We start from the raw sequence: 27,140 nt of genomic DNA on the forward strand, positions 1-27,140 counted from the left end.
TTATTCAAGACTGATCACCTATCTTAACTACATTATTTTGTAAACAGAACACTCTTATCTTAACAAATGTTGCATTTGTAAAGTTTAAAGTGCATTGTATTTCTTTCTTTTTCTGTCAGCAATACAAGCATATATTTTGGTTCCACTTCCTGATTTCTAAATTATGTATTGAAATTTGTTTGTTCTATTAAAAAATCATAAAAAGAAAGTTGGTTCAGAACAATTTGTTCTTCAGGCCTTTTAAAATACTGTTATCTAATCAATTATGTATCATTAATAGATGCAGCTTTTGAATGCCATGAAAAATTTGAAAGCTTCAGCAGTCACCACTTTCTAAGCAAGATCAGAAAATTATGTCTTGATTCACAACTACGTTTGGCAATATTGTTTTGCTTGTTTTTTTGTCAATTCAACCATAGCAACTAGTTAATCGTATGTATATGGATTAATGGGTTGTGTGAATTGAGTCAACTGGGTTTTATTCAATAAATATGGGTGAATAACATTTGACATTTCTAAGTAATCTCTCATCTAGTCTAGCAAACCAAATGGGCAGGCAAGCACGGTTTGTTATATTTGGGTTGTGCTCTTCTTTGTGTAATTTTCAAAAGATGGCAACAATTATATCTGCAGGTTAAGAATGCAGGAGAAAGATCTTTTCAAACATGAAAACTAAAATCTCAAATAATATATTATGCTGGAACTATTCATGTATTTTTTTACTTTTGAACCTTGATGTGATGTTTAATAGAGTCCTAAACCTTAACTCTTCTGAATTTGTTGTTCTCATTTTCTAAAGAGGTGTATCTGTTTGCTAGAGATAGAAGGATGAAGGAATCAGAAACCCAACGACAATGATCAAAAGCTCAGAACAAGTTTTTTTCCAATGGGATTTTATTTTTTTATCAAATTTATTTGCCATCTGTTTTTGTTTCAAAGTGACTCTGGGTGGCTTATGGAATTAATGTAATTATAAAAAATAATCACAGTCACACATTTTGAAACTGATAGGAATATGTTGTCTGGCTATTTGTCATGTTTCCCAGAGGTTAATGTCAAGAGCCAAGGTGGCGCAGTGGTTAAATGCAGCACTGCAGGCTACTGCTAGATCAGCAGTTCAGCGGTTCAAATCTCACCGGCTCAGGGTTGACTCAGCCTTCCATCCTTCCGAGGTGGGTAAAATGAGGACCCAGATTGTTGGGGGCAATATGCTGACTCTCTGTAAACCGCTTAGAGAGGGCTGAAAGCCCTATGAAGCGGTATATAAGTCTAACTGCTATTGCTATTGCTATTGTTCTTGATAATTCATGATTTTTTTTGTATGTTCTCCATCAAGTCATTTTGAGATCACTTCACTAGGAACGGGAAGATCATTGAGAACTGCCAGGATATTTTCCACTGCTTCTTCTGTCATCATGCGCAGGGCTTGTTCTGTAGCAGTGCCAATGTGGGGTGTTATGATGACATTCTTCATCTGCAATAGCAAGTGATCTCTGCAGAGAAAGCAGGGCAGGATAATTTAGACTCACCTAGCCAGAGCAAATTGGAATTAGAAAACAACTGCGTCAAGACAGAAACCAACAAAAAAGCTTCTGCTGGCCGGTTTCTGCTCCCACACCCACCAAGCCACGTCCACAGAACCAGTAGTAAAAAAAATTGAATTTCACCACTGGAACTAGTCTACTATAGTCGACTATAAACTAGTCGACTATAGACAGATTATTATGCAGTAAACTCTCCAGGCTAGGGTATAGACTTGCTTCTAATTTATTTTCCATACTATCAATTCCTTGTATGCTTCTAGTTTGTTTAAATTAAAAGTCTGGATTTCAGTCTGTCCAAAGAAAATTACAAATTACGGATAACTCTAAACCAATAGGGAGACAAACTGCAGAACTCAGTGGAAACACCACTCACTCTTGTCATAGTTTCATAAACTTTCATAAACTTTGGGAACAATCTGCTGGGAACGGGGTGGGGGTGGGGAAGAGGTTCAAAACATGATGTAGTTTGGCTTACCATTGGCTCGGACTGCTTTAGATTCAGCCTAACAGATTACAGTACTACAACATTATGGGGTTTTGGTACTCCTGAAAAATGATGCAATTCCTGCTATAGCTTAAAGATGTCTGATTATAATTAATTCTCCTCTTCCTTCTCCATAACACTAAGAAAATGTCTCTGCCTTTTGGCTAAGGTCAAGTGTAGTATCAAAGAAAATGAGAGGGTGGCAAGGACAGTAAAGTGGGCCAACGCAGAAGCTCCTATAGTAAGAATGCTCTTCTGAATCTATACAATATCATCATGATTTATTTCATGCCGGATTTATTGTCCTTTTATTCTGATCTAGGAACATTGTATTATTTTACCTTGGCAATGGCTCGGGATAGGTCACATCCAGAGCTGCAGCCTTAATAACCTTATTTTGGAGTGCATCTACCAATGCATCCTGGTCAACAACTGCACCTAAGAGAAAGGAGATTTTGGAATGATACAAATATATTTTGCATGACTGATATTTTATCAAGAAATAATCAAGCAAAATGCAGAATACCGACCCACCAAGAAAGTTTTTTGAAACCATCAATGGTTGAAACAACGGAAATATACATTTGGATAGTGTTGCATCCCACCTCTGCAGATATTGATGAGTGTGGCTGTGGGTTTCATCAATTCTAGCTCTCTTTTTCCTATGAGATTATGAGTCTCTGATGTCAAATTTACAACCAGCATCACAAAATCAGACTGTCGAAGCAAGTCATCAATGTTTTTACAATACATGGCACCAACCTCTTGTTCTTCTTCCTCTTTTCTGGAAGAAATAAATGTGAAAACAAACTTTTAAAAGAGTTTTTCTCTTAGTGGAGTTGTTTTGGAGGCTAATCACTGAACAGCATAAATAAGAAATATTTTAGAGTTATGGGAAGCTTGCAATATTAGGTCTACAGGAAGCACCCTACACTTTTCTTTCTATTCAGTGCAACCTATGGCAGTACCTGTGGTTCTTCTTGCCTTGCATAATAAACTTTGTTGTTCCAAAAATAATTGCTGCAGAGTATTTGTTAAATCTGCTTGTTGTTAATAATTACTCAAAGTTTTTTTCTCAATAGATTTTAGACTGTGTTTGTTAAAAATCCATACCGTGTACGGGTTCTGGGAAGTCGGGGGGGGGAGGAGGGGGGGTTGGGGGGAGGGTGGAGGGAGGGAGGGGTACATATTAGGCTAGACAAGAATTTGGTGGTAAACTAGAATTATTTTGACATACAAAAAATTGTACTTTGATGTCTTACTGATTGAGGAATGATGAAATGTTTGTCTTAAAAGAAATAAAACTTTTGAAACCCCCCCCAAAAAATAAAAAATAATTACTCAAAGTTCACACATGTAGTTTACTCTCCATGATTTTTATGAAATATAGATTTGAAGAAATGAAAGCATGTTTTTGCATACAGCATTATTTATATATCTAACCTCTTTTTTATTATCAACTTGATGATGAATTAATTCTTAAATTTGCTCCTAGAGAACATTCTTGCCAGAAACAGATATAAAATTAAAATAGTTTGGGATTATTGAGTATAGAATTTCATGATTGCTATTCATAGGTAAAATGACATCTGGGTGAATATGTGCTGATATCTCAGAAGCCACACTCCAAATTTCTTTAGACCAGATCTGAAGTGAACTTGGCAACAGAGCTCACTTCTTTATTAATTGCCTGTGTTCAGTGGAATGGAATGTCCATAAGCCAATAGCTTAATAACCTTTGGATTTAATTTGCCTGAATGTTTATGCATTTCTATTGCCATTGTAACAACACTAAGGGAACATATGCTTCATTGGACCAAGTTCCTGCAAAGTGCAAACATACTGTATATAGCATTCATACTTTCAGTTCTAGTCTGGTGCGTTGGCCAAAGATCACTGCTAAAAGGCAATTAGAAAATATTTTTAAAGGCTACTAAATGAGTTTCAAACTTAAACCCCAAAATATATAATACAGTATATCCTATCCTATTCTATTCTATCCTGCCCTGCCCTGCCCTATCTCATATCAATCATACTATATCATATCACATCTAAAGTTTATTCCCCAGTTATTTTTACTAGGTATATGTACTGACTTTACAGTGGTAGAGACTAACTTGATTCTGCACCTAATAACGGCAGCAAGACTGTTGGTGGCACAATACTGGAAGAAGGAAGACTTGCCTACAATTCAAGAATGGACATTGAAAGTCACAAACTTAGCCAAGATGGCTAAAATATCGGCATATCTTAAAGATCACTCAAATGAGAGATATAAACGAGACTGGAAAAAATGGATTGACTATATACAAAATAAATATGGGACCAAGAAATTCCAGTTAGCCTATGCTTAAGATCAGAAATGATTTAAACTGTTTAAAGTTAATTCAGTAAGAAGAAGCTAAGGTCAATGTAGAATGTCATTAATTTCTTTATTTCTTTTTTCTCAATAGATTTTAGACTGTGTTTGTTAAAAATCCATACCGTGTATGGGTTCTGGGAAGACAGGGGGGAGGGGGAAGGAGGAGGGGGGTTGGGGGGTGGAGGGAGGGAGGGAGGGGCATACAAAAAAATTGTACTTCGATGTTTTTAATGATTGACGAATGATGAAATATTTGTGTTTTAAAAGAAATAAAACCTTTGAAAAGTTACAGTATATGCCTCAAAATACCTTTACCTCCGGTTCCTATTGTGATAGAGAATCTTCATGTCAAAAGCCTTTGCCCTCTTGGCTACTTTATAACCAATGTTGCCCATTCCAATGATACCAAGGGTGGCCCTGCTGACTTCTACTCCTAGCCAATTAACAGCAAAATGCGTAGTATCTGGAGATGTTGCCAGATAACAACCTACAATACAAACATAGAAATTGAGTAAAACAATATTAAGAGGGATACCTGTTCTAGTGGGATAACATTATTCTTCCCTTTCTCTCAGCAGTGGTTAGATTTATTATCTGCTTGTTTGGGATTTATCCATCTCCCTGAGTGGATTTTGGCCAAAGAGGAAATCCCTCCTTTTTCTGATATCCAAGTATACAATTTCTGCAGGGAAAAAAACCTGACAAATAGATCTAATTTGCCTTGTGGTGTTAAGGGGCAAGTCCTTGATGAATGTTCAGAAATATTTTGATTTATATTACATGCTGATATTTACCTAATTAACTACTACAGAACATTGCTGCAGAAGTGAACATTGTTACATAGCTGATCCAAGGATAGAGCAGGGAGAGTATTGCTTAGTATGCACATATAAAACATCCAAAGTATATTCTGCTTAATATTGTTCACGTATTGTTCACATCGTATAGGTCTAAATCACCGATATAATTCAGTTATAGCCAGTTGAAAATAAGTACCGGTATGTGAAGAAGCAGATGGTGGGCTTGAAATAACTAAAAGGAAAGTTTAATACTGGCCAAACAACTTGTTGTGGTTCACCTGCAGCCTGTGGAGGTGGCAGCAGAGTCAGAAAGTGAGGAGGTTGGGGAGGAACATGGGCCAGTCCTGGAGTCTGGGAAAGACTTGGACGAGGGTTCTGCGTCAGAGGCAGAGAGGGGGCCAAGGCCGTCTGGTAGTTATTTGCTGCCTCCAGAGACTCCGGAGTCTGACATCAGCGAGGCAAAAGAACAGCGGGAGCCTGTTTCCAATGTGCGCATGTGCAGAGCTGCCAGAAGGCAAGAACAATTAAGAAAACAGGGTCGACTCAGGAGTAAGGCTTGGAGATGATTGGCCTCTCCCATAAGAAATAAAAGAGGAGCGAACAGGACCTGAACTTTTGTAGGAAGCAATTAGTTCATCTGGTCGGTTCAAGCTTTGAAAAGTTCTGTTTGACTCTGTGCTAAGATTGGCCTTACTCTGCATTTGGCAATTAGGTGTCTGGCAGCATTTCAAGAGAGATAAGATGGGTGTTTATCAACATTCTCCTGAAAGACTGTGGCAACTCGAGCAGACATCTGTTGGAATCTTCACAGACTGTTTGTGAAGCCTTGTGGACTGTGAATGGCCATAATTCACAGCTGTATAAATAAAAGAGGGTTTTGGGGACTAAGATTGTGACTTATGCTTTCTTAGGAAACCTAGGTCAGAACACACCTGCAGAAGAAAATTATTTACCTTCAACTAATCTTCTGGCAGATGCTAGCATTAATGCCATCCCAATGTCTGCAGTAGAATCAGAAACAGCATGTGGAGTATTGGTCACTTTAACACCAAAGCTACTAATTAATTTCAGATTCAAATGATTCACTCCTACTCCTGAGTTTCCAATCACTTTTAAGTTCGGCAGGATTTCAAGAAGCTCTTGGTCAATGACTGGAAGACACTCAAGAACAAAAACAGATTTGATCTTTTCATGGAGTTCTTTGCTTTTCTGAAGTTCCTTCATGGTGATGAGATTGAAATGCTTCTTGAGAAATTCTACATGGCTTTCTAATACACCAAATGTACCGCCTATTCCAGAGATCAGCATACTGGGTAGTTCTTTTTCCATACTCTGAAAGAGAAGATAACGATCAGAAACATTTGATTGAGAAAGCAAGTATTAAGAGGTTGTTTGTTTGTTTTTTTAAACCTTTTAAATAACCAAGGACAGAAGCTTCCTGATCCTGGAAATTCAAGATCAGGGAAGGATTACTTGGCTTTTCACATTTGCATACCTATAAAAATAAAACTCTAAGTGGGAAGAACATATTGGCTTTTAAAATACTATTCTGTGGACTCTCTAGATCAGTGTTTTTCAACCACTGTGCCGCGGCACACTAGTGTGCCGTGACATAGTGTAAGGTGTGCCGTGGGAAAAACACTTTATATATAGTCAATATAGGCACAGAATTAATTTTTTTTAACATTTTCTAATGGTGGTGTGCCTCGTGATTTTTTTTCATGAAAAAAGTGTGCCTTTGCACAAAAAGGTTGAAAAACACTGCTCTAGATAACATTCCCTAAAGAATGGTGACATCTTCGGTTACTGATCTTAACGGATAGACAGCAATTACTGGGAATAGGTGATTAGATCCCCAAATCCTAAAATATGAAGGGCTTTAAGGAGATAACCATTATGTATTGTACTACATTATCTTGTGTAGTAATCTTTATTACATTTCTGGGCCCAGGTCAAATTTTTGGCATTAGCCTATATATCTTAAATAGCTTGGAATCAGGCTGATGAAGAAGTATCTCATCCCAATATACCATGGCTGCCCAGCACTTCAGATTCAATTCCTGGAAGACACTTTAGATTATGCCGAACCACAAATGTAGCACAGAAGCTTCATCTTTCATAATATGGATAATCTACTGCAAGTGGGGAATAATATGAATAATACATCTCCATTCCCATCAAAGGCAGTTTGAAAAGATAATTACTAGGCATCACTCATCTATTTTTATCTGCTCCCTTATTATGCAGTAGCTGAAAAATGGTTCTGCCAGACATTTTGCTTATAGAACTGGCCAAAAATCCCAAAGTTTCTTAAAATGATCTAATTGCATTACCTGAGATGTTGTCCTCCACAGCACTTAAATCTCTTTAAGATTTCTAGAACCTGGAACAAGCTGCATTTCTGAGATGGCATTTCAGAGATGGTTACACTTGGCTTAAAGCCTATTAGCTACTGTCTTGCCCCAATGGATAAAAAGCAACTTTAGCTATTTTTAATCCATGAAATAAATCCAAGCACATAATTAAGTAATGTTTTTGGAGCCTAACAAAAATCCCCTTTTCAATAAAGAATATGAAACACATTTTCTTTTAAAGATTGAAATTAGGTTTGTAGCAATCTTGATATAATTCAGTGTATCTGGGTTACACTGGGAGCTTCAATGTGGTGGCAGTGTACATCAATGAACACTTCAGTGTCTATAACTTTCTCCCTTCCTCAATAAAAACAAAACAAAACAATTCCTTTATTTTAAAACAGTTAGCTAGCTGCCAAAACACTAGCAAACAATATCATCAGTAAAGTCTCTCAGCCCGATGTATTTTCAGGAGTTTTTACGATTGGCTCCTCTCAATACTTTGCTAGGAAGTGTGTCCGTTTTCCCAGAAAAAGACAAGATAAGTTGGGGATAGTATATAATATCTTGAGAATAAGAAGGAGTGGTGGTAGTGGCATGGAGTATCAGCAGTTAACTTTCTGATACATTTTGTAAATTGTGAACAGACAAGGCCCCCTTTTCATGATGGCCACTTTGAGAAACTGTCCCATGACAAGTTTTCAAAAATCTAAGTATAGATTTCTGTGTCTTTAATAAAACCTTTAACATAGACTTTTGCAACAACAAAAAAATCTGGTACTAACCGGCTGATATGCACTTAATAGTCTTCCCCCAGTGCTCTTTTGGCCAGTCTTGTAGTGTTGAACACAAGTAATGTTTTTCTTTGCCCATTTAAACCAATATATCTTTGCCAAGTGAAAAGCTTTACATCTGAACATAATTCCCAAGTTTTAAATGCTGAAAAAATGTGTAAACATTAGTTTAAGACATAATCATCTGAATCTGGTCTAATGTGGGACATTCAACATACAGACAAAGCAACAGACATTTTAAAAGAAATATCCTGCCATATGCTACAAGCCCTGGAAATTTTTCATACAGGTAAATCCTTGATTTACAATTGTAATTAAGCCCAGAATTATAGTCATAAATTATGCCAGTCATTAAGCAGGTCACCAGATAACTATGCCTGATTTTACCACCTATTTTGCAGTGGTCCTTAAGCAAATCAGACAGTTGTTAAGCAGATACTATGGTTGTTAAGCGAATCCATTCAATCCCAGGTTTCAGCAAAAAATGTGTCATAAATTGCAGACCTGTGACCAGACCAGAGGATTTTACTAACATACCATCCAAACACAGTCACTGAATCATAAATTAGCCAATATTTTAGCCCAGCCTATGAGATCTGCCAGTCAAAGTGAGTCATCAGAAATAAATTATTTTTCCACTCTCCTAATGTTGTTTGCTTACGGATAGACCCGAAGAATCAGCCATAACGTGGGAAAGGAAGAAACCTAGAATTGCGCTACGCTCAGCGAACTTCCTTTTCCAACAACTGACGGCGAGGGAGGAAGAAGGGCGGGCACAGAGGCTGCCCGATATTTGGGAGGTGTTTTTTTTTTTGTCATACATTGTGCCAATAGAAATAAATGGATTCCTTCTAGCGCTGACACGTATCTGTCCGTAAAAGGGCATCCCGGGTCATATGATATATGTGGGTTTATGCAATTTAATTTTGTATTTATTCATTTATTTTAGTCATGCTTATGTAGTGCGTATTAGAGTGATGACCCTTTGAGAGCTGTATACAATGAAATTTCATTTTAATGTATGCCTATTAGTGTACATTCAAAGTGACAATAAAGTCCGTCTTTGACGAGATTCTCCCGCTGACTGACCATTTCTTCTGTTCATTTCACCCCTCCCCTTCTTTTTTTTCCCCTTGACCCTCCCCGGAAGTGACGAAGATCATGCTAGAATCGCTTCCTCGCCTTGCCATCCTTGCGACGTTCTAGGATTGTTCTTTGGCGTGAGCGTTGGTGGGCCTTCGGCCGCGGCCGTGCCGGGTTGTTTTATTTCTTTGGGTGTTTTTTCGGTGAGTGGTGGATGAGCTGATGAGAAAAAGGGGTTGTTGAACGCGACGGTTAGAAGGCGGTTGTGCTCCAGAGCGAGCGGGAATGGTGCGGGCGGAGGAAAAGAGGAAGGAGGGGGGAGCTAGGCGAGGAAGAAAACAGTACCAAATGTTTTAGAGTTGCGCTTTGTTCAAACTTAGCCATTTTAAGATTGTGGACTTCATTTCCCAGAGTTCCCCATCCTGCATGTTGGCTGAGGAATTCTGGGAGTTGAAGTCCACGCTTCTTCAAAACGGCCAAACACTAGGAAATGGCATGTTGCGCTCCAAAGAACTTGGAGATTGAGATCTACGTTTTCTGGGGCTGAGCTTTGAACTCGACTAAAATGTGTTTTGCTCACAACATACACTTTTAAAAAATCGGAAATCATCCGCTTTTAGAGAGTGTCTAACTAAAAGGTATTTAATTTCGTAGTGTCTTGTTCTCTAAGTCAGTGTTTCCCAACCTTGGCAACTTGAAGATGTCTGGACTTCAACTCCCAGAATTCCCCAGCCAGCGAATGCTGGCTGGGGAATTCTGGGACTTGAAGTCCAGACATCTTCAAGTTGCCAAGGTTGAGAAACACTGTTCTAGATAGTGTAAAGTTTAAACCAAGTCTTCTCACTCTGCCTTTCTATGGACATATGCAAAAAAGGTAATAATGTTTTACCCTTGGTTTCTTGTTATTATTTTTATTCATACTCTTTTTGAGGGACAAAAACTAAGCATATTTATTTGGATTAATCCAAACACACCTGTATGAGTTGCCCTATAAGTGCTTGGAAGGGAAGGGAATACGTTATTGACAACTGCAAATATAACAGTGGCTGCCTTATTATTCTGTTAGATAATATGAAACATGTTCTCAGACCTCATGTTCTTCAAAGAGGTACCAGACAGAACTTTAGGGGAAGAGAAAGTAAAGTTTCTGAAATTGTCATAAGATAATATTTAAATGCAAAAGAAACTGCTGTATAGTAGTTATGACTCCAATAATATTTTACATTTTAGCAAATCCCAGTATTCCTTCTCTGGGCAAGAAAAAATATTCCTCCAAGTTTGAAGATTTTATTTTATTTCACCAATAACTCTTTCATTATATTTGGGTTTCTAATTATAAATAGTTTTGGAAGCAAATCTTAAATTAAAAATGGGATAACTATAAAACAACAGCATCTGGATCTCTTATGTTTTTAATCACATAAAATGATGTTATTTGGCTGACTAAGTTAACCCTTAGTGTATATCAAAATTATAAAGTGCTTTTTGTACTTCTTTTACAGATCTGATCCAAGTTTTTCAAGATGTCGTACATGCTTCCACATTTACACAATGGCTGGCAAGTAGACCAGGCCATTCTTTCAGAAGAAGATCGTGTGGTAGTTAATCGGTTTGGGCATGATTGGGATCCAACATGTATGAAAATGGATGAAGTTTTATATAGTATTGCTGAAAAGGTATAACATTTTAACTGATTTGGAGAAATAAAATTTTAGCGTGTTTTAATCAATAACGTGCTGAATGTAGAATATGTGGTTAAGAAAAATGGTGTATTTCTGCTACTAGACATATTTTTCAAAAATAGCTAAAAATAGCTGCAACCAAGAAGTGTGTGTGTGGGGGGGGGGTTCCTGAAAAATTCCCTTAAAGATTGGAAACCATTAAATACATCTTTGCACTCCAATGACTTAACTCACTGAATTACACTGTTTTATTTTTAGCTATGATGTCTTTATTCTGAAATATAAGAAATGCACTAATAAAAAGTGAATTTAGATAAATTGGGAGAGTTTATTTGTCTTTGGCTATTATAGTGTGATGTCTTTATTCTGAAATATAAGAAATACAATAATAAAAAGTGAATTTAGATAAATTGGAAGAGTTTATTTGTTTTAAATAAACTCTCCCAATTTATCTAAATTCACTTTTTATTATTGCATTTCTTATATTTCAGAATAAAGACATCACACATACACACACACAAAATAATCCAATTTGCGTAGGGATGATGCTTTCATATTCATATATAACGTCACACTATAAAAAGGTGCAGCGCATTTACCCTTTTTTTTTCAAGCCAGAGTTTTTTTCCAGCCACAGCCACTTCATCCAGCTTTGTTGCAATTCTTGCCCAGCATTGCTTCTACAGAAATATCCCAGAGGGCATCACAGTATGTGTGTTGGAAGGTGGTATGTTAATTTAATAGAGAGTTCATGGACATGGGATGTATCTTATTAGAAAGGCAAAAAGTGATGATATGGATGAGCAGTGAAAATGGTATAAGAACTGTTGACAAGAGTGGTATGTTTTCTGAATTAGAAATCATGGTTTTTGCTCTCATAAAGGTTCGGAATGGAAAGTGAATAATTTCCTTTCAGAAACCCCAAACCTGGGGCTTAGGTAGTACAATTTATTTATTTACTATATATATTAATAGTTTTCTCCGAAATACTTTTAAAGTACTTTATGTAACAATAAACTAGGATTCTCTTGATGTATTATGCTTGTGAACGTACCATCTGTTTGTGGCCACAGAAAGCAAATGTATAAAAAAGCAGAAGTAAACAAACTGAATCTTCATTTCAGTTGAAATTTTAAGCAGAGAAGTGCAAAATGTTTTTAGTTTGGACTGTTTTAAGTTTGTATCTTCCAGCCTTACTACCTGTATTTTAACCTTGGCCATTCAAGCTTGAAATATTTCTGCTGAAATTGGAGCAACCTACTGTGGACCTAAAATATTTTGTAAAGTGTATTTTTTGATTGTGTGAACAGTGTAGGGAAGATTGCGGTGATTTAATACTTACAGGTAGACCTCACTTAGCAACTGCTTCAGGCAGCCACTATGCAAAGTTATGACAGTGATGAAAAAGTAACTTTATGAGCAATGCCCGTAAAACTTGCTTTGGTCAGCAAGATGGATAGCATATAAATTTAATAAATAAATGAAATGAAATAAATTTACAACCTTTGCAGCATCTCTTAGCCATGTATTTTCCATTATAATTATTACAGATTGTTCTGTATCTGACCTAATATTTTTTTCTCCTACCCTCCCTCCTTCCCCAGAGTGGAGAGATTGCCTAAACAAGCTATCTATTCTTGATCTGCTTTTCTTCACAGCACAATGCATCCCTAAAAAGTGCTAACCATAAGTCAACAAGGCCTGTTCTGTGACCTTAATTAGTTGATTGGAGCCTTTTGCCTGGTTGCAGATTCACAGCTGCTTCCTGTACCTGATAAGACTTAATCAGTTCCACACCTTTGATTTTTTCTTGCTCCTGTGCTGCTGGGTATACACTAGGCCAGGGGTTGGCAAAGTTAAACACTCAAAGAGCCATTTGGACCCATTTCCCACAGAAAACACCGGAAGCCCCCTGTTCAATTCTGGAGCTGACTGGAAGTTCAGTTCCCCCACCATAGAGTCTCCTCCTAGCGCGACATACTTTTTCCTCTACCTGTCATAACCGAAAGCCCTATCAATTGTGGAGACAACTGGGAAACCCTCCCCTTGCCATAGAGTCTTCTCCTGGCGCACTGTGCTTCTCCCCCCCTCCCCTCCGGAAGCTCCTGTCAAAATTGTGGTGCCGACATGTGACGGAGCCGCAGCAGAGGGAGGAAAGAGCCAATGCGGCTCCAGAGCCGCAGATTGCTGACCCCTGCACTAGGCAAACAGTGCTAGCATATTCCTTTTGATATGTATTCTCCATAGTGTGCCTGCTTACTGTCTTGTAATCCGTTCCTTTCTGATAAATGTAAGGACAAACATTAATTTTCTTCTTGTTTATTATCCCAGCAGAGGGATGAATGTTCTCTTGAGTGAGGAAGTTGGGAAAAGGGGCTGCGATATAAGATTTGCCCTATTACCTGGCTTCCTCATGAATCGAGTTCCAGCAACTTTCCCCACTGTTTGGGCTCATCTGTCCGTTTGGGGGTTTATCCTTCTAACATTGTAAACCAAAGGAAAGTTGAAGTAAAATTATAAACCCAGTCACGGTGAGTTTCCACTTAGTTGCTAGTCCTAATTGTGGTTGCTAAATGAGGACTACCTGTGTTGTATTGCCTACAGGCTCTAACCATAAAATTGTATATTGTGATTAAATTTTTATACAATTCAACTAGTCCACAATTTGGTATATATGTGTCTATAAGCTAAAAAATTAGGCTGCTGTGAACAGACTTCTCCTTATGGAGCAGACATATTCAAATACCAGCTTGTAAGGATCTCTTTGAAAATATGTTCCCGAGAATTAAAAGGCTGCCTTGAAATGTAGGAAACAATTTGGCTTTATAAGGCAAAAGAATTGAATGAATAAATAAATAAGCTATATTCTTCTTGCTTTCTTTTGTGAAATACGTTGTTTCCAGATATTTCCATGACCTGAAAAACTTACAGGGAAAGTTCTAATTTTATTTTATGTATGGTTCTACATTATAAAAATGTAATTTTAAAAAAATAATGCATTGAAGAAAATATTTAAACTTCTGCATAAAGTAAGAAAACCATGCAAATAGCAATGACTTCTAGTTTTATTGTTTCAGCAGAAAAGGACAATTTAGCTTTGTTAAACCTGAGTGCAAATTACTTAAGCACTTGTATATTGCCAGCTGAGTTCTAGTTTATAGATAATCAAATAATACATTTGAAAAATATAAAAAAGCCATAGTAAAATTTCAACTTAAAATATGGTTTCAGAGCTTTGTCCAGCAACTTTGTTAATTTCTGCTTGTTTGTTTTTTTATGGGAATTTTGGGGCTCATTATGGCCTTTGAGAATGTCGTCATAGTGATAACCAAAGAAAATCTCAACACTCTTGTTAGAGTAAGCAAACTGAACTTAAGCTATTTAGGACTTTTAAAATGCAAAAGAAGTAATGTATAGACAGTCACCATCTCTTTACTTCATCTAGAAATAAAGCAGCAACCAGCAATCATTTCAGTAGAGATAATATGGTCTCACTGAGTTATGCAGGCACTAGTTTATTCATCAAATTCTATGTAAGCTAAAATTTCTAAATTAGGTATTAACAGTCTTTAATATAATACCATACAATAATGCGATAGAATTGAAACATTATGACTTTTGTTTCAAGGTGGTCTTTTTTAAAAAAAAAATCTAAATATTTTATTTTAATATTTGTTAAAGGAAAAAAAATAAACATTGCCTATGTAATTGTTTCAAGGCTGAGTTAAGGGAGAATATCACTTGAAATACTGGGTTGAAACGGGTCATAAAATAATAGGAATTCTAGTAACTTGGCAGACAATTTGGCACTTTAACAGAGGGAAGAAAGAGAACAATATAACTTTTGTATTTAAAAATCTCCCTCTGCAGAAATAGCAGATTAGAAAGGTTGACTCTTCTTCATGGTCTGGCTTATGAGCCCTGTTTGGATATCGCTGCTGTACAAAGTGAGTAAACAGTTCCAGTTGTACATATTTCTATATTATAACAGACTGTTGACATACTGCAGTTGCATTTTACGTTTAGGAAAAAGCAGTTAACCCCCATCAACATGGCCTGTTTCAATTCTGGTAACTTTTTTTCATAGACATTCTAGCCAGTAAAGCATTTTTTTTTCTGCTGGATTGTTTTCCTTCTTTATTTGAAGTATGAATACTTTCAGGCTTCACACTTCTATCTTGAAGTGTACAAGAGAGAGAAAGAGACAGATTCTATCTATACCAAAAATGGTTTCCTGTCAGTTGAGGCAAAAACAAAAATGTACATTTTATCAAGCTCAGCTTCTCTACTCTACCCTGTATATTCTTAAAGAGTTTATTTATCTCCCTATGGATTTTGTTTTTACTCATTAAAATTTGAGACTATACTTAAATTGTTTCAATATCAACACAAACATTGTATATTCTAATGAATTATTTTCACATTTTAAAAGATGCCTAAGTGGGTTATGTCTGTGATATATAGTGGAAGATAAGCTTAGTTTTCATTGGCAGGTTTATTGCATGTAAACATGTTAGGAATATAATCTAACGGCAATATATAAATCATGTAACAATGTTGTACCTGTTTATTTAAATCATACTGTAAAATGTGATTGGTTGCTGTTTCCTCAATCGGCCATAAGAGGGAGCCAGAATGACTGTTAGCTCTCTGTTTGTTAGATGCTGGGCTGATCTGATCTGAGTGTTTTGGAAGCTGGCTGTTAGAAAGTGCCGTGAGCTATTGTAAGTTTTGCAACTGCTAGCAAACTTTTGAGTATTGGATTGTTTGTATGATTATGGACTATGTTATTTGGATTATCCCTGAAAGACATTGATGACTGACTGTCTTATCCGTGTATGACTTGGACTGTTTGATGGACTCTGATACTTCTATTTCCATGAAAGTAAAAGCCTATTTAAACTGCAGTGTATGCTGGTTTGTGTGTTCTCCAACACAACTCTCACAACGCTTCTCTGAATGCACTCGCTCTCCCAACGGGGCGCTTACCTAACAAAACATATTATGGGAAATATTTGTGAATTGTACAATAAATTGTTCTAAAAAACAATTAATGCAGATTGAGAGGTGATACAGATCTTTAAAGGAAATGGCATCCTTCATTAAAGGAAGAATATATTATATTTGATTCTCTATGTTGTCAAATATATGTTGCTTCCGGTTTAAAATAAACTAATGGATTACTGTCTAAGTGTATTTTATATAATGCACATTCAGTATTAGCAAAATGAATAAGACTACAAAATAATAATGGCATGAGCAAAATATGAGGTTTAATTTAAGTGGTAAGTTAAATAATAATGTATATAAATATTCATTCCTTTATTCTTTGTTTGCTCTTTCAAATATATATACTCCAATTTCATTCATTGCCTTTTTATTTATTGCATTTTTAGAAGTTCTCCTAAAATTATAAAAATAGCTAAAACAAAGCAAAAATAGCTGTAAGTGCTAGAGAGGATTTTCCAGAAATAGGGTGAAGTGTTTGGTGAGTAATATCCAATAAGATGCACTTGTTTCCTTGTAAAAGCTAGCATCTTGTATCAGCAAATATGCTTACTACTGAAATTTCTGTGATTTTTCTCACTGATGGAATTTTATTCTGAAAGACACAAGTGTATGATATGAAAAGGGAGTATAAAATAATCTGATACTTCTGTGAAAAGTATTACTTAATATCAAAATTTATGGAAAAGCAATGATCTGAACTCTGTTTTCGTTAGGAGATGGTTGTTTAAAAATAGATTGGTGATGAATGTACTTAAATACAGCTGTAGTCGCTACCTGTTTCAAGCATGTTTTGTACATCTGTATGTTCTTGTGTTCTCTAAGAGGTCAAAACCTACGCATGTCTTTCTGTGTAAGCTTACAATATATTATGAAAATAATTTATAAATATATTCTTCTTTCCCTCAGGTGAAAAATTTTGCTGTAATTTACCTCGTAGATATCACAGAAGTACCAGACTTCAACAAAATGTACGAACTGTATGATCCCTGTACAGTCATGTTCTTCTTCAGGTATATTTTCATTCCTACATTGCTTTTTTAACCTTCATGTTCAGTAGAGGTTTTTTTCAGTGGGTAGGGGTGAGGTTTACAATTCCTGCCTAATTGTGTATGTTGTGCAATATCATTAAGGTACAATCTAAGGTACAATGAAGTAACTTCATTGGGATTGATGTTGTTATGCAACCGATATTATAGCTTACTAGCTGGCAACAAACCAGCATTGGTCATAAAGGTAAGGCAAATGACATTCCCTTACCATAGGTAGTCTTTGCTTGCCAGCTAGCAATCATTCAAAATTACAATTGGAGGGGTGGGGGAACAGGACTACATAGCTTTGCAGTCAATCCTTGAATTTATCACTGTTGCAGTGTCCCAACTGGGACAGCAGTTGGTATGCTTTGCAACTGGCTTGCGATAAGCAGGATTAATGGAGAAGGCAGGCATGAAATCATAAATCACAGTTACATGATATTTCACATAATGCCCAAAGGGGAACTGAGATCATAAGCTTAGCATGGTTGCGCCGTTTCTCTGTTTAGCTTGGGTACAAAATTGCAGGTTGCAATTGTGGTCGTTAAACTCGGACTACCTATAGTTAGTGTATCTCCAGTTCTCCCATATTTCATTCCTATTACGCACTGTTGTGGGATCAAAACAGAGCATGTAAAACAGCTTGATAGAGTTTGCAATGAACATGGCACTCCCACTTAGAATTATATATTGGTTTTTGCATATAGTTTACAGAGCTAATCGGTATATAGTTACTAAGAGGAAAATGCCAACATAACTATTGGCCTTCTGTAGCAGTCAGAGAGAAGAGCTGACTTTTTTCTGAAAAGAGAAATACTTCAACCCCCACTACATTCTGTAAGTGTGATGGAATGTGGTGGGCCAAATTCCTAGGAGAGAAGGGAGTCATTTGTACTCCTAGGAATACATAAATTTGTAGAATTCTTTTCTGTTTGGATATGAATATGGGAAGTTCTTTAAATTGGTCATTTGAATTTGTTATATTTTTAATGTAAGTTTCAAAACGAGACTGTATACCATGGGGAGGTACATCCTGTGCCAGGTAATATAGCATTATTTCCAGTAAATATACATTGGTAATAATTTAAGAAAAATAAAATGTACAATATTAATAATGGGACACAACTACTTTCTGATCTTATTAAAGTCAACTGCAGCCCGCTGGATTGGGATAACATTCCAGCCTGAGTTCATCTGGGGAAAAAGGAAAGTTTGTCTACGTATGAATAACTATCTCACTGGGTATATAAATATATACAGAAATACTTTAGAAGGTATGCATAGAAAATGCTAAAATAATAAAATAAATATTTGTATCATTATTTTTTCTCCTTTCTTGAAGAAACAAGCACATAATGATTGATTTAGGCACCGGTAACAACAACAAAATTAACTGGGCAATGGAAGACAAACAAGAGATGATTGACATCGTAGAAACAGTTTATCGAGGAGCTCGTAAAGGTAGAGGTCTCGTTGTGTCACCCAAAGACTACTCAACCAAATACAGATATTGACTTTTTGGCTATTTATTTCAAGTCACATTTCTTGGAAACTTCTTAAAACCAGACTTAATATAAGAGAATTCTTCTGTGGTAATATTTCATGTGAATATATTGAGCTGGGTGAATATGTTACCATATTTTCATTGGAAAATGCCATTGATTTTGGAAATAAAGTTAAGTTTTCTTTTGAATAAAGAACTTAATAATGTCAAGTGCGTTCTAAAAACAATTCTGTTTTTTGATAATGTATTGTCTCTTTTTTAAAATATAATTTACTCTAGGAAGGCATGTAAACCTCTGGAATAGACCAGTCATGTCTCATGCCAGTGTTTAAAAAGCTACTGTAGATACCTAATCAAATAAGCCCAGTTTAGCTTTGGCACAGAAAACTTAATTTATCTGGCACTTCACATTCTCTGCTATAAAATAAATTGTCATGAAAGCCAGAAAAGAAGATTCAGATTTAGTTTATTTGTATGCCGCCCTTCTCCGGGAGGGACTCATGGCGGCGAACAACTCAAAGGGGGGAAAGGAGACATAAAACACAATACACGTAATTAAAATACACAAGAATCATACAGCAATACAAGTCGAGAGGGGAGGGGAACTCATCAACCCCAGGCCTGCTGGCACAGCCAGGTTTTGACGGCTTTCCGGAAGGCCTGGAGAGAGGTGAGGGTCCGAATCTCCGCGGGGAGTTCATTCCAAAGGGCCGGAGCTGCTACAGAGAAGGCCCTCCCGCGGGTGGTAGCCAGGTGGCATTGGCTGGTGGACGGAACCCGGAGGCGGCCGACCCTGTGTGATCTAACGGGTCTTTGGGAGGTAATTGGCAGCAGGCGGTCTCTCAAGTACCCAGGTCCAATACCATGAAGGGCTTTATAAGTTACGACTAGCACTTTGAAGCGTATCCGGAGACTGATCGGTAGCCAGTGCAGCTCGCGGAGGATAGGTGTGACGTGGGTGTACCGAGGTGCACCCACAATCGCTCGCACGGCTGCATTCTGGACGAGTTGAAGTCTCCGAATACTCTTCAAAGGCTGCCCCATGTAGAGCACATTGCAGTAGTCCAGTCTTGAGGTCACGAGGGCGTGAGTGACTGTTGTGAGTGCCTCCCAGTTCAGGTAGGGACGCAACTGGTGCACCAGGAGAACCTGGGGAAATGCCCCCCTGGTCACAGCCGACAGGTGATGTTCTAAAGTCAGCTGTGGGTCCAGGAGGACTCCCAGGTTGCGTGCCCTGTCTGAGGGGCGTAAATTTTCACCCCCCAGCCTGAGTGATGGAATACTGTCCAAATTCTTGGGAGGGAAACACAACAGCCACTCGGTCTTGTCTGGATTGAGTACAAGCTTGTTAACCTTGCTGGTGATAGCATGACCTACAAATGACATCTGGTTCTTGAGCCTTGATGTCCTCTAGTATTTAGGATCTCCTGATTAAAATGTTTTGGGTGCCTGTACAAGCAGTATCAGAAGCCTTCAATGTAGGAACCAGAGATGAACTTTTTGCCAGGATTTCAGGGCACCTGCTACTTAATTCCCAGTGGGGCAGTTAATAAATTGTCGCCACAATGCCTGCCTACAGAGGCAGCCGGTGATTGTCTTCTGGCTTATGGACTAGGTGAATATATTTCTTTTTCAGATGACAGGTTGAATGGCTGTGGGAGGGAGGCTACATCTGGTTTACAGGCCATAGATTGCCAATCCCTGAATTAAAAATTTCTCTCTGCACTCATGCTATTCTCTGAATGTTGAGCAAAGTGTTTTTCATCTGGGTGGTTTTCAGTATTTAAAATTTTTTAACTGCTGGAGATCATTGTGTAAGAAAAGTTGAGTTCTTATAGGAAAGATGAATCAGAAAACTAACAATACTTTAAACAACATATTGAATATTAAACCAAAAATCCTGTCTTGTCTTGACAAAACAAATACGTGATCCCTAAATACTTAGTTATACTCCAAAAACATGACCCCATTTGAACATGTTTGTGGGATGAATTCAACAATGCGCTCCTTAGGCAATGCTATTAACACATCAAAAGGGGGTACAAAATGTATAGGCTTACATATCAACATAAAACAGATCAATTCACATACTGTAAGCCGCTGTGTGATCTTTTTTATTTTTTGCTTAGTGTGATTGACAAATTGCAATTTGTAAATAATATTTTATAACTTAGAGCACACATATATCCAGTTTTTGCTTACTTGTTAAACCATGGAGAACCAAACTATGATTTAGCATGGCATATGAAAAATGTAATCCAGGTTTAGGTTATATTTCTGACATTCAGTTATCTAATTTCCTCAGTTCATTTGCTGAAAATCGTAATTTTGTTGTTAATAAATACGTATGCTGTCCAACTCCCAACAATTGGGGCAGTTCACAAGAAAAGAAAAAAAAGAAACAATACAATGCAATAAAAACAAGGAACAAAAAGTCCTTATAAAAGGTAAAAAAGGAAGGAGAGGACAGAAGCACTCCTTGGAAGATACTACACCCATCATAATCAAAGGTGAGGGCAAAGGGCCAGGTGTTCAAGACCTTCTAAAACAACAACATAAAAACCACCTAGTTCTTCTGGTGAACCTCATTCCAGAGGGCAGACACTCCAGCAGAGAAGATGTAATTCTGGGTGCTGAGAGATGACGTTGCTTAGTAAAACAAAAACAAAAAAACTGGGGTATGCAAAACCTGAATCAAATTTGCTAGTTACTATGAGAGGTAGGCAGTGCCTCAAGAAATCAGACCCTGTGCTATGTAAGACTTCGTAGGTAATTACCATCACCTTGACTCTCACCCAGAAACAAACTGGCAACCAGTCAGAGGTGGGTTCCTACCAGTTCGCGCCTATTCAGTAGAACCGGTTCATCAAATCTACTGAACCGGTTAGAAGAGGTTCCACCAGTGGACCCGGAAAGCAGGCCACACCTACAGAAGAGGTTCCAAAATTTTTTGAAACCCACCACTGGTCCTTGGATATGATTATTCTACATTATCATGCTCATATTTATAAAACTCAGTGCCTCTGTGAAAGGTAAGGATGACTACTGCGTTTGTGGTGCAATCAGAACATTGCGTGTGTTGAAGTTGTTTTAACGCAAACCAAAGATGCCTTTTAAAAAACAAGCATACATCATATTCTTATGCATGCCAGTGCTGTGTGTGAGGTAATTTAAGGTGGTTCTGACAAGTGTCGTCGGCATCTTCATATCCGGTCACATGGGCGGCAAGACACTCCCACAAAGGAGGCCACACCCACAGTAGGTTCAAACAATTTTTGAAACCCACCACTGCAACCAGTGCAGTTCACAAAGCAGGGGTATTACACAGGCATATCAAAGCATATCTGTTGCTGCCCATGCCTCTGCATTCTGGATCAATTGAAGCTTCTGTGTCATCTTCAAGGGCAGTCCCATGTAGGATGTGTTGCAGTAGTTAAACCACGAAGGGCTCCTAATCTAGGAATATTATTCTAAAAATCATATAAATTGTTCAGAATTGCATTAGTGAGATACAGCAATATGAGTTCAAAACACCTGATCCCAATAGAGGAAAACTAATCAAAGTAGAGATGACACGAATTTTACCTACGTATTAGCATGGACTCTTATTCTGCTTTCTTCGTATGTGATAGTTTTAACATCCATACATGATGTACCAAGAAAACGAACTTCAAGGAAAAAATGGAAACTACACTTGGTACAAAAGCTTATAAATATATTCATACCAAAAGGGTAATAATTGTTATGAATTGAATGTTAATATGAAGCCAGTTTTCAACATTTAATGTCACTCTTAAACAAAAAAAAAATCAAAAGAATTTATTTCTGTAATCAAATTACTCGGTGGGATTCAAATAATTTAACAACCAGTTCTCTGCCCTAGTGGTTTCTTCCAACAACTAGTTCACCAAACTGCTCAGAAAGTTAACAACCGGTTCTCCTGAAGTGGTGCGAACTGGCTGAATCCCACCACTGAAATTACTGCCAATTATTGCATGATTCTATATTATAGCAGACATATAGGCCAGAAATATTTACAACTTGATTTTTCTTTGTAGCCAGTGATGTAGTGTAGAAAAGCATTGCTTGTGGATTCATTAGTTATACTGTATATAGTCTTAACAAATATCTTGAAATTGTATAAACGTAGACCATACTCAAAGGTCTTCAGGTTTCTTTGATTTCTTCAGTTCTGCATAAAAATAATTAGCATAGAAACTGAGTTAATATTAGGAAAGCCTGATATGAATTCATCATATAAATAACTATCTCAATCTTTGTACTTTCTTCCAACTATGTGAATGAATATAAGGCAATCATTTATTGTCCAAAATTTTTAAAACACAGAATCATACTCTTAATGAGAGGTGACATTAGTTCAACGTGCGGTGTCTGCTAAACCTTTTAACTACCTGAATTATTTTTATACAAATATGCACATTCATGCTTTCGTTGCTAACAGGTGAGTCCTAGTATTCTTGCAATAACTCCAAAATGTTGTGCTTAGCTATAACTTTCATTCTCAGAACTCTAGTAAGCAAATGAATATGCTGTGCCTGAGTTTTTAAAAGCTAAGCAAAGATGGATCTGCTGCATTTTTAGATGAGAGATCTCAGGATTAATAGGTTACACTGGGAAATTGAAAGAAGATAGAGCAAACTGTGTGGTTCTATGGCAGTGTTTCTCAACCTTGGCAACTTGAAGCTGGCTGGGGAATTCTGGGAGTTGAAGTCCGGACATCTTCAAGTTGCCAAGGTTGAGAAACACTGTTCTATGGATTCATGAAGTATTGGGTTTCAGTTGTGGAAGTTCTTACTCTACCATAAGCTAGCTGTGTTCTTGTGCTTCTATTAATGCAAACAAGAATTTGTTTTAAAGGAGGAGTTTCTTTACCCTTTTGAATTGGTTATGGTAAATTTGTCATAGCAGATTTTTAGCTATTGCGACAAGTTTGTATAAAAACAGAAACTCACTGTTCAGAATCTTCACTAGTATTTTCTATTCCAGCTTCAGCCATTAGTCCAGCAACATGCTTTTCCAAATCATTTATCCGTTCACCCATCTCATCCAGTAAAAGGTTAAAGAACACTGCGTTGTTAATTCATTTTTATTAGCTTATATTAATCTATCTGAGAAAAGAATACATGGTGCGCATATATAACAGGATTCACATTTGGTTTCTTTCTATTGTAAAAAAAAATCCAAAGTGCTGTTTGTTTGATTTTATCTTATTGGGTATAAAACAATTGTTTTCATACTTCTTGCCTTATCTGGTTTAATGTCATCTGGCTACTACCCGGGGGAGGGCCTTCTCTGTGGCGGCTCCGGCCCTTTGGAACTAGCTCCCCGCAGAGATTCGGACCCTCACCTCTCTCCAGGCCTTCCGAAAAGCCGTTAAAACCTGGCTGTGTCGGCAGGCCTGGGGTCGATGAGTTCCCTTCCCCTCTCGAATCGTGTGGCTGTTGGTTGTTTTAAATGCCCTGTACTTTTTGTTGTAGTTCTTGTGTTTCCCTTCCCCTCCTTTGGGTTGGTGCGCCGCCCTGAGTCCCGCCGGGAATAGAGCGGCATATAAATAAAATGAACCTTGAACCTTGAATGTATGCTACAGGATATTAAAAGCTTATAATGTGTATAATATTGTAGTTAAGTATTTCAAGACTGAACATTCTGAGGTCTTCAAATATAATTGTTGAGGCAACTTTAATTTCCTTTAAAAGACTATTACTATTATTTAATAGTTTCCTGTATACTGTCAATAGTCTCAATTCATAAATTGGAGAGGAATATATCATCATAATCTCCTATGTAGGAGGATCTAATATATTTAAATTGTTAATCATTAATGGTATTCAAGAATGATGCATAATTGTTGCTGTAAACTGAAAATTAATGTTTTCTAAAATTGATATAAATTTGCTAGGCTTACTGCCGTATGTAATATTCCATTTATTAGACTCCTGTGAAAAATTCAAATGGTGAGTTGACATGCTATAATATAAAGTACCAGCTTCTGAAATTGTATTTATAAAGACTTTTGATCCCCACACAAGTTCCATAAGTATTCTTAGGAAATAAAAATGAGTGGCTGAAATCTAGTGTTCTGCTTTAGAAAAATACTCTCTTATACAAAATTCTTATCAGAAAATAACCTGATGGGTATACTCACTTCTAGTTCCCAAAATCAGCCCCTATCTATAATCTCCCAGTTTACCTTTGCCCTGTTTTGTATTTGACAGGTGAACTCAAAATCATAAACATATTTTGGAAACATTTAGGAATCAGCCAAGCTGATTACAAATGATTTCACATTAATTTTAGAAAAGGATCCGAAAAGGATATTTTGTAGAGATAATTTATCGGTCAGGTCTTCAAAATTTTCTTGCACCTTTTGTAGGAGATTTTCTGCCTGTGGGTGAAAAAATTATGTCAGAGGTAATATTCAGCAGGTTCTGACCAGTTCTGGAGAACCGTTAGCGGAAATTTTGAGTAATTCGGAGAACTGGTAAATACCATCTCTGATGTGCCCCGCCCCCCTCTATTCTCTGCCTCCCGAGTCCCAGCTAATTGGGAGGGAATGGGGATTTTGCAGTATCCTTTCCCTGGAGTGGGGAGGGAATGGAAATTTTAAAAGTATCCTTCCCCTGCCATGCCCAACAAGCCATGCCCACAGAACCGAAAGTAAAAAAAATTGAATCCCACCACTGGATTACACCTTTTATATGGAAGTGTTCTTATAGGTCGCTAATATATTGTAAGTAATTTTTATATAGTATTTTATTATTGTATTTTATTGATTTTATACAATATTACACAGTACAGTATGTTTTTTTATTTAGACATTATTGAAAGAAATCCCTTGGGTTAAAAATTGGCCTCATTCCCATTCCAGAGTTTCTGGCCCCATAAGCAACAGGCACTGATCGTCAGTGAAGAGATGTAGAAACTTTCTGAAAATCTTCTAACTTTTCCCAAATGTGGTTCTCTCTACCGATACTGGACCGCAATGCCACAATCTTGGGTTATGAGGACCAAAACGCACCACAGATGGGTTGTGGAGAATATTTTTTATGCAATGACCATCACTACCTGCCAGCTGAGGAGATACCATGGTAGATTTGCATTATGGTAGGTAGAATACAATAGGTCAAAGGATGCACAGGGTGCAGGGAGGTGGCTATAGATGCCATCTCCTGTATCGATAAAGGAGAATATTTGTTACTCATGGTTGAAATGAGGGATCCTCTGGGCTTGGTTGTTTTCTTGCAGAGGTTTCATTACCCAAACTAGGCAATACAATCTAGTGAAGATGTTATAACTGACTAGCACTGATGATGTTACCTAGTGTAGGTAAGAACCGATGATGTTACCTAGTTTGGGTAATGAAATATCTGCCAAAAAATAACCAAGCTCAGAGAGCATCAAGAGCCATCATCCTTAGCCCAGTACCTGTCCTCTTCCTTGTTGGGTCACAGTGATTGTGTCCATCTCTGCCAAGCGACTTCTCCTCAGCTATGTTTGGTCCCAATTGCTAACACGGAGTTTATAAACCTAGTCCCCGACTTACAACGATTCGTTTAGTGACCGTTCAAAGTTACGATGGCACTGAAAAAAGCAACATATGACCCTCTTTCACAGTTACGACCTTTGCAGCCTCCTCATGATCCTGTGATCAAAGTTCAGGTGCTTGGCAACTGGTTCATATTTATGACCGTCGCTGCGTCCCCAAGGTGATGGGATCACTTCTGGTGACCTTCTGACAAGCAAAGTCAATGGGGAAGCCAGATTCCCTTTAACAGCCAGGCTACTGATTTAACAGCTGCAACGATTCGCTTTAACAACCGCTGCAAGAAAGGTCGTAAAACGGGGCACAACTCACTTAACAAATGCCTCACTTAACAGAAACGTTGGGCTCCCTTGTGGTCGTCCGTTTGAGGACTACCTGTATTTATGTCTGGGGGCTGCCTGCAACAGCCGCCACCCATCCGATTTGTGCGCGATACCCAGCGCGATCGGCAAAGCCTCGGACGAGCATGGGGCGTACTCACAAACTGAGACAGCTCTTTGGCGCTTGGCGGGTCGTTGTCGGCCATGCCCTCTTTCTCCACCTGCGACGAGGGGCCGGGGAGCTCCAAAGACAAAGCCGCTTCCCTGCCGCCCTCCGAGCTGTCCAGCCGGCCTTTCTCTTCGCCGGCGCGGTTACACAGCTACGACCTCCGGCGCTTGCGGAGGAACCAATGCGAAAAGCGACAGGGACTTTTCCACTCCTCCTTGCCACGTGCCCGACGCGTCATTATTTTGGTTGCCTGCAATTCCGGAGATTACAAAAGATGTCAAGTTTTCCTCTTGGGGATTTTTATTCCCAGCTCACCTCTAAGCAGAGAAAATATCATTTTTCCCTCCCAGTTTTTTAAAGTTTGAAAGATGTCATTGGTTGCTAAGCTGAGCCTTGGGTTATGCTTGATGGTCAGTTAAATTAGCAGAGGAGTTACCCA

At 37.7% G+C, this 27,140-nt stretch overlaps 3 protein-coding genes across 6 annotated transcripts; 1 reads left to right on the forward strand and 2 right to left on the reverse strand.

Annotated features, from left to right (window-relative positions):
* Positions 1-259: 259 nt before the first annotated feature.
* LOC116512474 (probable 2-ketogluconate reductase) lies at positions 260-9,124 on the reverse strand. The gene is made up of 7 exons (XM_032222966.1): positions 9,000-9,124; positions 6,144-6,522; positions 4,706-4,877; positions 2,634-2,812; positions 2,370-2,466; positions 1,292-1,493; positions 260-1,057 (listed from the first exon to the last, which is right to left on the reverse strand). Exons 1-6 carry the CDS (start codon positions 9,021-9,023, stop codon positions 1,337-1,339), a joined length of 1,008 nt encoding a protein of 335 aa, XP_032078857.1. The 5' UTR covers positions 9,024-9,124; the 3' UTR covers positions 260-1,057; positions 1,292-1,336.
* A 373-nt stretch (positions 9,125-9,497) lies between these two features.
* On the forward strand, positions 9,498-18,858 carry TXNL4A (thioredoxin like 4A). 4 transcript variants are annotated; one of them, XM_032223126.1, is made up of 5 exons: positions 11,009-11,097; positions 13,435-13,634; positions 14,974-15,050; positions 17,020-17,123; positions 18,487-18,858. In XM_032223126.1, exons 3-5 carry the CDS (start codon positions 15,006-15,008, stop codon positions 18,656-18,658), a joined length of 321 nt encoding a protein of 106 aa, XP_032079017.1. In that variant the 5' UTR covers positions 11,009-11,097; positions 13,435-13,634; positions 14,974-15,005; the 3' UTR covers positions 18,659-18,858. The 4 variants fall into 4 exon arrangements, with proteins under 4 accessions (XP_032079016.1, XP_032079017.1, XP_032079018.1 ...); XM_032223125.1 differs by lacking the exons at positions 13,435-13,634; positions 14,974-15,050 and adding an exon at positions 9,498-9,624 and having other exon boundaries at positions 10,924-11,097; XM_032223127.1 differs by lacking the exon at positions 13,435-13,634.
* A 3,014-nt stretch (positions 18,859-21,872) lies between these two features.
* On the reverse strand, positions 21,873-26,896 carry HSBP1L1 (heat shock factor binding protein 1 like 1). The gene is made up of 4 exons (XM_032222268.1): positions 26,694-26,896; positions 24,988-25,054; positions 23,622-23,718; positions 21,873-22,840 (listed from the first exon to the last, which is right to left on the reverse strand). Exons 1-4 carry the CDS (start codon positions 26,736-26,738, stop codon positions 22,816-22,818), a joined length of 234 nt encoding a protein of 77 aa, XP_032078159.1. The 5' UTR covers positions 26,739-26,896; the 3' UTR covers positions 21,873-22,815.
* Positions 26,897-27,140: the final 244 nt, after the last annotated feature.

Source organism: Thamnophis elegans, chromosome 8, assembly GCF_009769535.1.
Source record: "Thamnophis elegans isolate rThaEle1 chromosome 8, rThaEle1.pri, whole genome shotgun sequence".
Classification (NCBI taxonomy): domain Eukaryota; kingdom Metazoa; phylum Chordata; class Lepidosauria; order Squamata; family Colubridae; genus Thamnophis; species Thamnophis elegans.

What these genes read in the sequence shown, in the direction of transcription:
- HSBP1L1 (XM_032222268.1), bottom strand. Translation starts at nt 26,738, where the DNA reads ATGGCCGACAACGACCCGCCAAGCGCCAAAGAGCTGTCTCAGTTT. An exon ending in CCAAAGAGCTGTCTCAGTTT is followed by an intron (nt 25,055 to 26,693) that starts GTGAGTACGCCC and finishes TTTCACCCACAG; the next exon opens with GCAGAAAATCTCCTACAAAA. An exon ending in ACTAGTGAAGATTCTGAACA is followed by an intron (nt 22,841 to 23,621) that starts GTGAGTTTCTGT and finishes ATTTTTATGCAG; the next exon opens with AACTGAAGAAATCAAAGAAA.
- TXNL4A (XM_032223125.1), top strand. Translation starts at nt 10,945, where the DNA reads ATGTCGTACATGCTTCCACATTTACACAATGGCTGGCAAGTAGACCAG. An exon ending in TATATAGTATTGCTGAAAAG is followed by an intron (nt 11,098 to 17,019) that starts GTATAACATTTT and finishes TCTTTCCCTCAG; the next exon opens with GTGAAAAATTTTGCTGTAAT. An exon ending in ACAGTCATGTTCTTCTTCAG is followed by an intron (nt 17,124 to 18,486) that starts GTATATTTTCAT and finishes CCTTTCTTGAAG; the next exon opens with AAACAAGCACATAATGATTG.
- LOC116512474 (XM_032222966.1), bottom strand. Translation starts at nt 9,023, where the DNA reads ATGGCTGATTCTTCGGGTCTATCC. An exon ending in TGCCAGAAGATTAGTTGAAG is followed by an intron (nt 4,878 to 6,143) that starts GTAAATAATTTT and finishes TTTGTATTGTAG; the next exon opens with GTTGTTATCTGGCAACATCT. An exon ending in TATCCCGAGCCATTGCCAAG is followed by an intron (nt 1,494 to 2,369) that starts GTAAAATAATAC and finishes CTTTCTCTGCAG; the next exon opens with AGATCACTTGCTATTGCAGA.